The following is a 15,775-nucleotide window of genomic DNA, read 5'->3' on the forward strand; positions in this document are numbered from 1 at the left end:
AGGAAAATAAATTGTTTCTTCATAAACATTTCATAATTCATACTTCTTTCTAATTCAGATTGTCCTTCTCAATCATTTTAATAGTACATTTGTCACACAGTAGAATAGGCATAATATTAAATTATGGTTTATGTTAAGTAAACATTCTGAAACTTCTGAAATCAGGAGCAGGCTGATTGAAGCTTTTGTGGGTCATAAGACTTTGGCAATTGTTTGTGAGCCTGATGCCAAAATGTTCAACAGTAACCAAAGCAGGGAACAGCAGTCATCCACATGAGAAATAATTTGAAATGTCATCGCACTTCCCATGCTGTCGTGATTTAGCAAGTGATAACATGACTGATTTCAGCCAATAAGAAAATGTGACGAAAATATTGGTTAGGAATACAATGTGCTTACATCTTTTAAATCAGAAGTCAATAGACTTTAAAGTACGAACCATGCAGAAGAATACAGCATTTGGAATGCCAAACTGCATTTGTGATTTATGTCTTAAAGGCCTTTTCTACTGTAAACTCTAAGAGAATACAAAAAAATAATAATAATAAAATCAATGATTCTTGTCACCCCCAATGTCCCTATCAAAACCCATGATGAAAACAAGCTTTAAAAAGGTAACAATAATTTTTGGACCGAAGCTTTGTCTGTTAGTTTTGGTGTACCTTTGCAAAGTGGATCTTATGTTAGGAATGATCAAATTCTAAAATTGAGACTCTCAGTGCAAAGGCACTTGAGATAATATGGGGGCATGTTGTATATAGATAGTTCTCTGGATCTTATTTCCAGAGTTAGGTAAACTAGGCAGCTATGAGGAAGACAGCCTTGGATGATGGCTTGGATTCATGTTAATACATATCCTACCTAGTGCTGCTACTATCGGAAATACGGATAACAGTCTCTTTCTTCTGAATTTTAGTATGTAAATGAGCCATTAAAAATATTAACTTCCAGTTCTGCTCCATATATACAATCCTGATAGTAAGCACCGTGGTTTGCACATTAAAGTTCAATAAATATTTGTTGACTAACTATACACTTCCTAGGTTTTGCAAAATTTCAGATTATCAAAGGGACTAATCTGCTTTTGTATTTTTTTTTTTGAGACAGAGTCTCACTCTGTTGCCCAGGCTAGAGTGCCGTGGCATCAGCCTAGCTCACAGCAACCTCAAACTCCTGGACTCAAGAGATCCTTCTGCCTCAGCCTCCCGAGTAGCTGGGACTACAGGCATGCGCCACTATGCCTGCCTAAATTTTTTTTCTATATATTTTTAGTTGTCCAGCTAATTTATTTCTATTTTTAGTAGAGACGAGGCCTTGCTCTTGCTCAGGCTGGTCTCAGCCTGAGCAAAAGGTTTCATACTCCTGACCTCAAGTGATCCTCCCATCTCAGCCTCCCAGAGTGCTAGGATTACAGGTGTGAGCCACCATGCCCAGCCTTGCTTTTACATTTTAAATCAAGTCTTTCGTGTTATAAATTTGAAAACTCAGACTTATAGAAGTGATTTGCCCAAGCACACCTTCATATGCAAGGATTGATACTGATACCCATTTTAGTACAAGAAATAATGTAAAGAGCATGTTCCTAAAAGTTCCCTAAAACCTAATTGTTGAGCCCTGACTCTGGCACATACTATAATAGCTATTAATGTGCTCTACGGTTTGGATATTTGACCCCTCCAAATCTCATGTTGAAATGTGATCTCCAATGGTGGAGGTGGGGCTTAGTGGGGGGTGTTTGGGTCTTGAGGGTGGATCCCTCATGAATAGATTAATGACCTCTCTGGGAGAGAGACAGTAAGTGAGTTCTCACTCTATTAGTTACCATGGAAGTCCCCCCTGAGAGCTGGCTGTCAAAGAGAGCCTGGCACTTTCCCCCTTCCTCTTGCTTCCTCTCTTGCCACGTGATCTCTGCACAGCAGTGGAAGCAGCCTGAGGCCCTCACCAGAAGCTGAGCAGATGCCAGCACCATGCTTCTCCTACAGCCCACAGAACTGTGAACCAAACAAACCTCTTTTCTTTATAAATTATCCAGCCTCCAGTATTCCTTTATAGCAACACAAATGGACTGAGACAATGTGTGTAAGACAAGACTAAGACAATCCCGCAAAAAAGAAAGTTAATAATTTTTTGGCCCATCAATTTTCTTTTGCTCCTTCCCAACATGAGTGACATTTTCTTACCTTCCACCCTGAAACAGGAAAGGCAGATAGCCAACATGCAAATAATAATAGTTCCTACTGGAAATTTTCTATGTACTATATCAAAATGATCACTTCCCTCAAGCATGTTCAGCTAGAATCACTCAGTGTAACCACGCATGGTCACAACATGGTTTCTGGGTTTTTATTACCAAACGCTGCAACACAGATGAGAAAATGCTTTTACTCTCCATTTAAAAAGACAGTATAGTAGTGGAGTCAGTGCGTATCAGATTCCTACCGTGGGGCTGCCCAGGCAGACACATTTTCCACCTGTGGACCTGAAGTAGAACAGCCTCTGAGTGCCCGGGTAGAGTCCATGAAGAAGGTTGGGTCTCCAGGATCACTCATGACCCATGGCCTCAGTGGCAGCCAACCTTGGAGGTGAACCCAGGTTTCCCTGGAAGAGTTCATTTCCTCATCCAGTTGGGAAGTCGAGAGCAAATCTTTTCTGCTTTTCCAAGAGCTGCAAAGGTCCAGGATAAATGGAAGAAAGTTGAGAGTTTTTTGTCTACAGCTAAAAAGGGGAAAATGGCTAATAAAGATCAGATTAAATAAGATTTAATTACATACGTTGAGTGTTGAAATATGCCCTCCAATCATCTTAAAGAGTATTCCAACCATTTCTAGATTTAGCTACCATGTCATATAAGTGAGGGTGTCAGGAAACATTAAAACTTTGTTCAAATAAATTTCGCCGTTCTCTACAGTTTAGGTATAAATTTATATGTTGTTTTCCTTGCCTATTTTTGGTGGATTGAGTGAAAGTTTTAGCTTTAAATAGTGGCAGGGTATGAAGGACTGACTATATTAGGTATAAAAATTGAAGAATGCTGGGAACATGTGCCTTGGGTAAGAACTAGAAGTGAGGTCATTTGGGTTGGAATTTTGCTGAACAAAAGGGCAATAGATATCAAATCCCAGTTTGTTATACAATTCAAAGATCTTAAAACACTTGCTTCTAGAATGGACTAGTTTGCATTCTTCCTGATGAGAGCAGTCAACCGGACTGTTAGAAACCCAGCATTGAGAAAGTCTATTTGGATGTCATGTTCCCTAATTTCAGGTACATCTTAAGGGAATATTGAAGCTTATTGTTGCAACTGACATCCATGGTGTCTTCTTGTCAATTCAGAGTATAAATTTGGGTTATTTGAGAGCATTAGCTCTAAGGGCCACTCAGATGAGTTCCCTAGGTTGAAAAAACAAAACAACAACAACAAAAACCCTTGAGTGTATGTCAATGATTTTCCTTCTTACTGCTATACTCACCTGGCAGTTGACCAAGGTGCTTCCACCATGTGGCTCTGTGACCTTACCTGGCCTCCCCTTCAGCAGGCAGTGACAGCCTCCACAGCCTGGGTAGAGACTCCAGTTCATGCCAGTCTGGCTCATGGACAACACATAAGGATGAAATTTTACAAGTGACAACTAGGCCCCAATATGACCATTAAAGTGGGATCACGGGCAGGCACAGTGGCTCATGCCTGTAATCCCAGGACTTTGGGAGGCAGAGGCCAGGAGGTTAAGACCAGCCTGAGCAACACAGTGAGATCCCATCTCCACAAAATGATTTTTTAAAATAATTATCTGGGCATGGTGGCATGTGACTGTAGTCCCAGCTATTCAGGAGGCTGAGACAGAAGGATCACCTGAGCCCAGGGGTTGGAGGCTGCAGTGAGCTGTGATGATGCCACTGCACCCTAACCTGGGCCACAGAGCAAGACCCCGTCTCATAAAAACAAACAAACCAAAATAAAAAAAAAAAAATTTTAAAAATAAAGTGGGATCCCAATCTTCCCTGATTTATTCAACCACTCTTCATTTATACATTGATTTAATTATGTTTTTTAAGCAACTGTATCACACTGAGCGCATGGTCTGCTGAAACCCTTACACTTATTTCATATAAATTTTTGAGAAGCCAATCTCTTCAACCCAATCATGAAATTTAGTTTAGCTAAGTTGTAAGATTTCATATTTATCCCTGTTAAAGTTTAATTCAGCCTCAAGATGTCTGTCTTTCTACTTATTACTTATTCTTCTCTCATGTGTATTCCTTTTGTAGAATCAATAAGCATACCACTCTATTTTTTCCCTAAAATAAAAATGTTAAAGACAAACAGCCAGAAAAAGGCACTCCCAAAAGTGAGTTTCCATTCACCTATGATTCTACCTAACACTTTCACATTTAGTACATATTTTCATTATATCCAAAGAATAGTATAATAAAGTATCCACTGTTCAACAAATATATCAAGAGTTTTCAATTTTTAATAAATTTAAAGTGTCTTCTTCAAAGACAGTATTTTCCCCCATTGTCCCATTATTTCCATTTTTGGATGTTTTAAAATAGTCAAATTACCTTAAGATATACATGAGGTGATTTAAGATTCATTTTCACTCTGGATAAACTTTGTAAGCAATGTATTGTTTAAATTTTAAGATTAAAAGACCAAATTAAAGAAAATCTCTTCACACCTCCAAAATTCAAATTCCCCATAGCAAGTGGGGTTTCATCATTGTAGATCTGAGACCCATGAAAACACAAGTTTATAATAATACTGACAGTACACAACAACAAACTTTCAAGATGCTAAGTTATATAAATGTTATTTCAGGTGTTCAGGAAACAGGTGCATTCAATCAGAAGAAAAATGGCTTCTGAACTATTCTGAACAGTGGCTGTGTCTGTAATAGTTAATTAACAATAAGCAGGATTACTTACTTGTAGTCATTTCACCAAAAAAATTACCATGAAAATAATTTAAAATAAACATACTTATTAACTTAAAATTCTGAGGTATTCAGAAAAAAATAACAATAGCTTGGTCTGGACTAAGACAATCTGAATAACGCTTTGCATTTGGACTTGCACAGTAATTGGGCAAAAGGAATCCTTGTCATAAGCAACCATTATTGCTCTATTAGCCTTAGAAGAATAGCTACATGATTCTGTTCACAGCTCCTGTTTTATCTATCAGACAGTTTAGTCTTCTACCACACTGTCTCCTGGTATTTCGTTCTTTTCCCTAACCCTGCTTCCTATGATTGAGCACTCAATCAGGCACTGGCCTGTAATGTTTTGGAGGGAATGGTCCTGATTATTTCAAATGACTTATTAAGTCTCCATAAAGGAGGATGCCTATTGTTTGCCAAGAGTCCAGAGAAAGAAGCAGCTGTGAGTGTCAGCTTGTTACTATTACATTTCCTCTTGGGCCAGTCATTTATCTTACCCTCGAATGTCTAACCTTTAAAATAGAGTGACTGATGTAAAGTCCCCTTCAGAAGTTAGAATTTAAAATAAATAAGATACACATGGATACCCCTCTTTTCCTACCAGGGCATCTAATGCTCACTTTCACTTACATTTTAGTATGAAATATGCAAAACTAGATTAGATGACATAATTTCTTTGGATATCAGATGATTTTTGTGTATCAATATATAAAAATTAAAATGGAAGATTTAAAAATTAACAGTGGTGGGAAGCTTAGCAAAGCAAAGCAAATTTTTTAAAAGTGATTCTTTAAGAATGTCAAAGATTTTCTCCTGGAAATAGAAATGTGTGCTCCTCAGGGAAATGGTGAGAAGGAGAGACAATTTACTTTAGTGAACTAAGCAGGAATAGGCTGCATCAGGACATTATCCCTCTGTAATTTGTCACACAATTCATTATGTGACATTTTATAGACATCCTTTTCCTCCAGCTATCACTGTGGGCTATAAGCTGCCAAAGACAATAGGAAAGATTTTTTTAAAAAGGCTAATCGTCACACCATTTTAATGTCACTTTCCCTGAGATCCAGCAGCATGGACTATAGCTAGGCCAGGAGGCAGGTCTGTCTTTTCCTGTTCAGTGCAATGGGTGGGTGGGTGGGAGTGGGGGAATCTCAGCTTAAAGAAGGATCTGTTTAAGGAAGAAAGAAAAGCTGCCTGGAAAATAGAATTCCTTTTCAATTCTGACATGTTGCCAAGTTGGGGGTGGGATCACTGGGAGATGGGAGAATCCATATAAATCAACTTAATAAGCCATGTGTCCTGCTTCAATCTAAAGCAATACAGTAATGCTCCATGTATTTTCAGGAAAGTCTAGATTATCTTCTTTAGACTCAATCAAAGATAAAAGTCTGCTTCAAAATATTTGAAATATTGGAGGATGGGAATAATGCCAGTTTGCCAGATTGGGGATAGTTTGCTCTTGGTGGGGGTTGGGATAAAAGAAAATCCACTGGGGATCTGGTTTGTTTTCATTAGGAAAGCTTTTGGCTTTTGATTTATATAATATAAGCGAATGGATTTCTCCTTGTATTATACCATCAAGTTGAACAGATGACTTTGTTTTAGAAAAAAAAGTGCAGTTGTAGATGTATCCTGTAATTATCCTTAAGGATGACAGTATAAAAGTAAAGAACACCATGACAGCAAGATGCTGGAGCAAGGTTAAGTCACATGACCATTTAAAGCAAAAAGAAATAGAGTGATTCGCTGGCTTTGAGGCTTTGGAAGAACATCAGAAAGACAGAATCATTTACCAGGTGATTGACCCCATATAATCTTGAGGGAAAAACCTATAAGTATTTTGAACAGCTTGCATTGTAAATTCTCAAAAGGAAAATTGTTAATTTTCTTAAAAGTCATATAGTGCTCTTTTTTCAGGAAATTTTTCCAGGTATCAGGAAATTTGGTCTAATTGAAAAGAATACTGTTAGATATTATTATAAATATAATAGGCTCATATTCTCATTTCTTTACTATTTGTGGTAATGATTGCTCCCTGTTCCTAGAAATGACGTTGAATGTGTTCTGACCTCAGTATACATGAATAAATGCTGTGGATAATTTGGTTCCTGGATACTAAAGACCATTTTCAGGCACCATTAGCTCAGGAATGTCAGGAGGGATTTAATGTTTTATGAGAATGGACAATCATGCCCTTCCTACTGACTGTGATGATTTTTCGTGCCACCCACACAGGGGCAGAGGAGTCTCTGAGTTGGCGTCATAAACTGGCTGCCAATTAAGAGAAACTATTCAGAAAAGGGGTGAAGGTGGATTCTTATGTTTCTAAACTCAGGGACTGCAAAGGACAAAATAAACTACTTAGAATTTTCCCATGAATATCTCAAAGCAGCATGTTGACATATTGGAAAAGATAAGTAAAGATAAATGTCAACCGGAATTAAGTCACCTGACTACAATTGAAAAGTAAAATCATTTGGAATTTACGAATACTTGTGATCTTAACACAGTCGCAGGGAGTGCATTGACATATTGATTACTTAGGGCAGTTTATTCAGAAAGAGTGGTATACACTATCCCATTTCAAAGTAAATAAGTAAATTTGGGTTAAAATCTGATGCCTAACCTTAATATGCATCATACTTTCATTCTCGTGTTAAAAGTGTATCTCTAAAAAAGAAACTAACATCCTACAATGTTTTCCTAACACTTAGACTATCTATGTGTCCTTTCTTCTGAATAATATGTGAACTGTGAATGGACTAATTTCAAAATAACTATGGCATTTCCTTGGCTTAAAGCTATTCAGTAGAAAATCTTTTGGTCAACTCCTCACATTAGCTAAAATTTAGTCCTCTAGTTTTATAGATGATCTTAGTACTTAAATTCAGTTCTACAAAAATAAAATGACTTACACGGAATTCTTAGGCAAAGCTGGGAAAGGGATTTTGCCTCTCCTCTTCTTCAGAATGGAATGCCTGATAACCAAAAGAATTCAAGCAGAATTATAAGATCACTGGCAAAAAGGCACATTGGTGCCCATGCATGGCCAAGCTTCTTAGGATCCTCATTCAAAAGTCAAATTCCCCAATCTAATCTCCTGTGCATATTGAAAACAAAGACTGCTCTGATCCATACCAAAAAAAAACAACAACAAAAAAAAAACAATGAGATATCTGATAAGCAAAAGAAATTCAAGCAGCATTAAAAGACTATAGGTTCAAAGTCACGTTAACAACCATGCACAATCAACACAATCTATTGCCATATGTATATTGGCAATGAAGGCTACTATGACCCATACATAAAACAAATCCATTGCTATCACAAATTAGGACACATATAAAGTTGCTTTTTATATAAAACTTGGACAAGAACAACACTTAAGCAAATACAGCCCCACACCACATATTGAAAATCATTTTGACACCTTAATGGACAAAGAGCTCTTTGCTCTGTGGGCTGCCTGCTAAGGTTCAAGGTAGTCTGAATTTTATGGTCAGTATTCATAGTCTTGGCCCTGGTTCAATTCCAATTTAAGAGAATACTTGAAATTCTGTCTTCTCCTAGTAGCATGCAAACACTCTAGGAATTTGATGCCTTACAGAATAATCTGTGCTTGTTATGTAAGCACAATCAAGGACACTTTTTCAGAACAGAATAAAAGAGATTAGATTCGCTTCAGTTTGAATTGTCTAAAAAGAGTTCTCAGTTGTGGATTTGTTAATGGCTTTAGTACAAATAATGGAAATAGAATCATGCATTTTTATTAGTCACCCAAGAAGCCTTTCAGTTTCAGGTTCTTCTTGAGAGCTGTCACTGAGGCTCTTCTTTTAACCACTTGGAAAATGTCTTGGCCTGATTAGGAAGTTAGTCATTTCACATTGTGACATCTAAAACAATGGGAAGTTAAAAAACCTCACAAATTACATTTATAAGTAACAGGATACATCACATTAAAAGTGAAAAGCTCAAGGATTTGTGGCGCCTTTCTTTGTTCTTGTTAATCCTATTTTACTTTATGAGTGTCAGATGTTTTGTAAATATCTGCATTTGAATTCAAACAAATGTTGATAATTAGTTCTCTGACTTGGTATAAAAACATTATTATTTTGTATTAGCAGGTTTTGTATTCTGTGAGTTAGCCTTCCCTCTGTGTTTGGTGTTTTCTTTATCAGTTGGTATTATTCCAACCCAAATACTGTCGCTGTCATTCCGTTTTAAAACCTAAAGCAGTTTTAAACAGAGCACTGCCTAGCTCCAAAAGGAGTGGTGAAGTTGAATTCGGGAAATGTCCTTACAATCCTCGTTTTCTGTGGATTGTTTATTCCTTCTTGTTTTTAGACCAAGCTTCAGCCTTGGTCACAGACATCCCCTGAGGCTTTTCTTTTCCATTTATTTTGTCCATTTAAGGTTAACATATTAGGACTTTTGCTACTGAGAGATTAAAATAAATATGTTTGGAGGAGCTTTCTCAAAGCTCCTGCCCTGCCCACCGCCTTCTTCCCTGGTTTCGCTGGTATCCCTTCAGTACAGGCAGTATTAAGGCTGTCAAGTTGAGTTTTTAGAAATACGCCACATTTTTTCCCTGTAATTCTGGAAAAAAACAAAAAACTAGAAATGGCTCTATTTATAAACGCTGAAAAATAAGAGATAAAGTCCATTATAATAAAATTTCCTTCAGTCACTTTTCAAAGTCAACTGGCCTGTGCAGTGTGATTGTAGAATTCACGTGACGCAGTGGATGGCCACTCAGTTCCGCGTGGCAGAGCTAAGTACCCAATTCCTGCCCAGCTTCCCCTGCGCCGCAGGTTGTCCCAGGACAGATGGGCAAGACTATGACACTGAACACAAGCAGGCTACCAAAAATTAAACACTACATTGTAAGGATATCATCTATATTGTTTTCCGGTTTATAGCTCTAAAAAAATATATTGGGGTGAATATCAATATTGTGATTTTACCCATTCTATATGTTCATCGATTCAGTATTTATTGAGTCCTAAGGTATTCGTAATTCAATCCAGGAGAAAAAAGATAAAATCCTTCTCCTCTTGGTTCATAATTATAATTCATATCACTTAAGTGTGTTTTTATTCTATTTTATTTCATCATTTTCCCCTCCTTGGGAGAGAAGATAAGTATCATTATCTTTAGCTGGTATTCACATTTTGATTTTATTATTAGAAGTTCACAGCAAAGCCAGGCTTTCTATAAGAGGTGAACGTTGATGGCTATATAGGAAAAAAAATAATTGATGATTAGTTGAGCAGAAAAAAATGATCAGAAAGGAGAAAAAGGTGAGAACCCTGACAAAAAAAAAAAAAAAAAGCCAGGAAGCTAATTCAGTGCTCTTTTTGAGACTGGCGGGAGCAGGGGGGTGGGAGGGCATGTTTATTAAAAGTCTTTCTTGACAGGTGACCATGACAGGTGATTTCATTTCAACCCTAACCCACTCATTCATAAGGTATAAATAAAATTTGGGGGGGCTTCAGATAGATGCTAATGTACATGGAAACAGTGAATGTGTTGTTCTGGGAAAGTTGACATGGACATTTAACTAGGCCCACTCAGAAGCCTGGCCACGTAGCCAGGACCAAACATCTTTCAGGGAGTTCTTTGTCTCAGAAAGTTTGCTTCCTTATCAGCGTGCCCTTCCTCTTGGGTTTTAGGATATGTAGAAATAAGAGACGCGCTAAGAGACTATGCTAGGGCAAGAACCAAGTCATCTCCCATGTCATAAAATAATACACAATATTAAAAACTGTTGTCTGAGACAAGTACCATTCTGCCAACCATTTCTAATGAATTAATCTTGATTGCTATGCATCAAACACTCCACTGGGAAAAACCACAGTGTCCAATACTAGAACGGAAATGGGCTTTGTAGTAACTATTTCTTGTGTCTTAGGGAAAAAAACAGAGGTGAATCTCATCTTTCTTGACTGTGTCCTCAAAATACGCACTAAATACAATACATATTCCCTGGTAATAAATTGTCCCCCCACCCCACATGTAAGGCTATGATTTTAAAGTACCAGGGAAACTTTTAGAATTCTGGAAGAGGACACAAGTGATCCTTCCAGATTTAGAGAACTAAAGCTGTTCGTATAATGTTTGTAAAAGAAATGTAATTTTTAAAAATGAAAACTCTTCTCCATTTTCATCCATTAATAATAACCATGAAACAAAAACCTGTAAGACATAAATTTATGATCGTAGGATAATAATAATTGAAGTTTAATTTGAATAGAATTATAAATTCTGCCCACCTTATTAAACATTGATTTAAATAGACTAATGATAATGTCATATTAATTTATAGGTACACCAAAAACAAAAACAAAAATACACTTTAATGATATTTTGTTCCACATACTAGTGAACAAATTATGCATCATTTTTTTTCTACAGGAAAACTGAAGACTTTAATAACAAACCCTCCAAGGTCAAAATGAATACAGGTATGCTGTCTCTGTTAGTTTCAAACTCTTTAAATTTCATCTTTACCCTTGTTCTCTAACAATCATCTTGGCCCTAAATCATTAGTTTAGCACTCTGCTGATCCTCAATGTGATTTTGAGTTTCTGATTAGGTATATGGTCTAGATTCATTACTTTATTTTTTTGTATTTGTGTTCCAATCTTATAGCCGTCAAAAGTAGAATTTTGTTCTGTTAACCGTCTCTTACTCCCTTTTTCTCTAAGCATATTTTGAAATGAACTCCTATAAACACTAGAAAGAGGGAGTATGCTGTTTTTATGTGTACATTTGAAATTCTTCATTTAAAACAGGCTAAATTCACAAAAGCAAGTTGTTCTAGTGTTCGTAGAATGTTCCTCATTCTATGAACTCTTTATGTTGACAGAGTCAGCAGATTGAGTTCTAAAGCTTCATACAAAATCCATTTAATTATAGTCACAATACATATAAAGTCACAAGCATTATATTTTCAGATGTGAGAACAATATCTCCACATAGCTTCACAATGTCCATGCCTCTGAACTCTGTGTCGTACACATTTTAATTGTAAATGTTTTAATTTTAGTGTTTGTGATACATGCTATGTACACGTGAATTTTTTTCCACAGTAGAAGTATTTTGGATTATAACTTTACCTTTTGCCTCCCTGAAATATATAGTATTAAGTAAATCAGGAAAACAACCTATGCAATAAAAGTTTGTAACTTGTGTTCGAATGCTACCATTTGCTATCTATGAGTGATTGCCGCAAACTTACTTGAGACAGTCAGCTCATGGCAGAGGAGAAAGGATGGCCCAAGATATTCTCTCACATCAAGCTGGTGGGCTTTTTGCTATCTCTTGTCTTATCCAAGTGCCTACAAGGAGGATTAACAGCCACTGGTGAGAACCTGTATCTAAAGTGTAGAGCCATGTGTCATCTTCCTATGACGTCCCCTTAGCAGAAACTGGCCTTCAAGAAGGCTGTGTCAGCTGGCTCCAAGGATGCAATAGCCTGTAGACATGTGGAGCAAGAGGCAAGATGAGAATATTGGAGATAGTCAAAATACACAAGGAAGGCTTAGAAATCAAGAGAAATCATAACTCTGGAAATGAACCAAGTAAAGGCATTTTGGTGATTGGAGATGTAAGAATTAGACATGGGAAATAAAATAAGAAATATTATTAGGATTTGAAGAAAGCACAAAGAATATAGAGTCCACAGCTGGACTAGGTGAGCTATGTCGTGGAACTATACTCACTCCAGTAGAATGTCCACATGAGCGAGTTGTATTTCCTGACTGTTCTAAGGCATCTCCTTACAGACTTGAGTTGAGCTTAACTTCTCACTATCCCTTCTTTTGTCATGTTGATTTTCCCATTTATTATAACCCTGTTATAAAGAGGTATGCATATATGATTATATTAAATATATTCACGTGCAATACAACCAATAACTGAGCATCCTATTCATGTAACTCAAGCCCTAATAGCAAAGTAGGAACATAGAAATTTGTAAATTTATTTAGGTCTCTAAAGTATTTGAGCCAAGTTACAGCTTACCATTGTGGATATAACCCTCTAAAGCATCCTCTCATGTATAAAGACTGAACGTGAGTCTGACAGGATGCTACTTTGCATAGGATTATTTTGCTTATGTAGGTGAATTTACATTTGTGTATAGTACATGTAAAATATGATATTCAAACTTATGCATAAAAATTGGTTAGAAGTAACTGAAACTTTTTGTTTAAAATTCCAAAGTAATACTATAATGTTGTTATAAAAACATACCACTTTTAAATATATCTATATATACACACATATGAATATTGCCTTAGGAAGTTGAAAGCATTTTTTGCTGTGTTTACAAAATGGAGTAGGAATTAGTTACTCAATAGCTAGTAAATAAAATTGGCCTGCATTATCTACCAAACGATCATTAAAGAGACATATTGCTATTTAAACGTGTCAGTCACTAAGGTTAAAAAAAAACTTTTAAATTAGGTCTTTCCTTTTAAACATATACATGACAAACTAGCCAGGAGGAATGTGGTTCTTTTTTCATACTAAAGTATCTAAACAACCTAGAAAATACATATAACACATGTTATATCTCCACTTTTAGAATTTGTAACCCATTATTTTCTAAGGCAAATCTTAGCTATTGAAAAAGGAGAGAGAGAAAGATATCAAATATATTAATGTATATGATTTCCCCGTAGGAGTGTTTTCTAGCAGTAAAAACAGCTTCCAGGAGTCTTGCAGCTCTGTAGAAGAGTAACCCAGTGGGGCTGCAGGCCATTAATGAGTGTGAAAGTGAGACAGGCGTTAGGATCCTTGAGGATGAACTGACCTGGCATACTAAAGACGGCATCCTCGTTCTGACATCTTAAAACTATCTTCAGGGAATATCAGAAAGTATCACCACATTAGGAAGTAGAAACAGAGCGTAACACATTACTGTGTTCTAGCAATTTCACAAATGCCTCAACTTTTTAAATTAGGCTATTTATTAAACTGTTTAAAGATAGATTCTCCATTTATTTGATCTAAGTCCCCAAAATAGTTCCCCAAAATATGTAAATTGTAAATATGTAACTATGTAAAGCTCCCCAAAATACCTAAATTGTTTAATTCAAAGATTCCCAATTTTCTTGGTTTACAGTGACCTTTAATGTCTCAGTAATTTTTTCATGGTACTCCTAGGCCAAGTGATTTACCTAGCATTTCTATTTACTAAGTAGTTAGCTGCTAACAACCTAATAACTTAGTAATTACTTATTTTTGTTCTAACAACTTAGAAGCCATTTGACAAAATAATATGCGTAAATTGAAAGAAAAATTAATCATTTTATTTCATTCTTTATAATCAAATTACTAAGGGTATGTGCGTGACTGTTGCACACCAAAACACTTCTCAGGCTTTGGAATCAGATTGTACGGGCCACATTCATTTACTGGTCCAAAATACTTTTCAGAGGGTACTTGCTTTTTATCATAGCAATTACCAAAAATCCATGTTTTCAAAGATGTGATGCTATCAAAAGGAATATAGTACAAACCATTCGGCTGAAACTGTGCACTAGCTCAAGCTAGTTGTGAAATATCCCCCAACGCCCCTGTGAATTCACCAAGGTAGTCCAGGGCATGTCCCCCCACAGTTTGAATGCTGGGGTTTAACCAGTGACCCTGGTCAACTTATTCTGGAACTTTCTCTTTTCATCTCTCTGCTTGTTTTTAGATGTTCAGAATTAAAAGAACTAGAAAATAAAATAGTTCTTAGAGTAATGTCAGTTTTCACTTTCGACACCCTTGACCACACAACCCTCAACAGCTGCTGGGTGGGTATCCCGTGTTCAATGGCATTACCTCCATCCTGTCAGACACACTTGTCTCTCATAGCTATTTTCAGTTCACTGACATTGCTAAAATCCTACCGGTGCCTCTCTTCAGTTGTAAGTTTCTACCATTGGTGTCTTTTTCTTTGGGTTCTTAATTATAGTCTTTGATTTGTTTGACTTATTTTCTCTGGATGTTCTTTAAAAGCAGTTTTCTGGTTTAATTATTTTCTACATGAGGAAATTATTTTAAACGTTTATTTTAGAAATCATATTTTGAGATGAGAATCCATCCACTAGTTTTGAGGCCTATTGACCTTACTATTTGTAATTTTTACTAATAATTAATTCAAATCATATTTCCAAGCATCTTTACTAACCTAAATAATTCTTTCATGTTCAGTAACCAAACTGGATTTTTTCCCTATGGAAAAAAATGAGAATGTGACAATATATAATGATTATGTTATCATATTAGTGGTTGTATTATCTATTTTTTTCATAACTTTGAAAAATACTTGATTTGTTTTGACTTAATGAGCAAAATGACAGTAATGAGAAAAACTATTACACATGCCATATTACAAAGGAATGTAGGAATGGAATAGGAAACTATTCATAAATAGAACATTAGCCTTCCAATTTTAGAAGACTTCTCTTCCAAATTTAGAAGTCTAAACTTAACATAGCACATTAAAATGGCTGATGCATTTGCACTTATTTTACTTCACATTATAATTTGCATAAGTATAAATATGTGGATCATAGTACACATATAAAAGTGTTCAAAAGTATAAAAGCAATAAATTTAATTTTAAAACATGGTCATTTCAATACTATATATTTCAATACTGTCTTTAATTTTAATTAGGCTAATTATTTCCATAACTAATAATACCTTTGGAAAGACATGGGCTTTTCACAGTGTGTGTTTCTTTATGAATCCTATTTATCAAATGTATCATATTTATGTCAGTCAATTACTTATACTTCAAGAATTATTCAAGCTATATAGAATTATAATAGCTAGAA

At 36.0% G+C, this 15,775-nt stretch overlaps 1 protein-coding gene across 21 annotated transcripts in view; it reads left to right on the top strand.

Moving 5' to 3' along the window:
- The window catches only part of SORBS2 (sorbin and SH3 domain containing 2), a 202,388-nt gene that overhangs the window by 99,952 nt on the left and 86,661 nt on the right, over positions 1–15,775 (top strand). For 13 of the 21 annotated variants that reach the window (XM_012784888.3, XM_076010666.1, XM_076010661.1 and 10 more), the window contains one exon: positions 11,355–11,404. The exons of the other annotated variants lie outside the window; for them this stretch is intronic. In XM_012784888.3, the coding sequence (XP_012640342.2) occupies positions 11,395–11,404 (10 nt within the window). In that variant the 5' untranslated portion in view covers positions 11,355–11,394. The remainder of the gene's footprint in view (positions 1–11,354; positions 11,405–15,775) is intronic. 21 annotated transcript variants of the gene reach the window in all.

This window comes from Microcebus murinus, chromosome 15 (assembly GCF_040939455.1).
Source record: "Microcebus murinus isolate Inina chromosome 15, M.murinus_Inina_mat1.0, whole genome shotgun sequence".
In the NCBI taxonomy this organism is placed as follows: Eukaryota; Metazoa; Chordata; class Mammalia; order Primates; family Cheirogaleidae; genus Microcebus; species Microcebus murinus.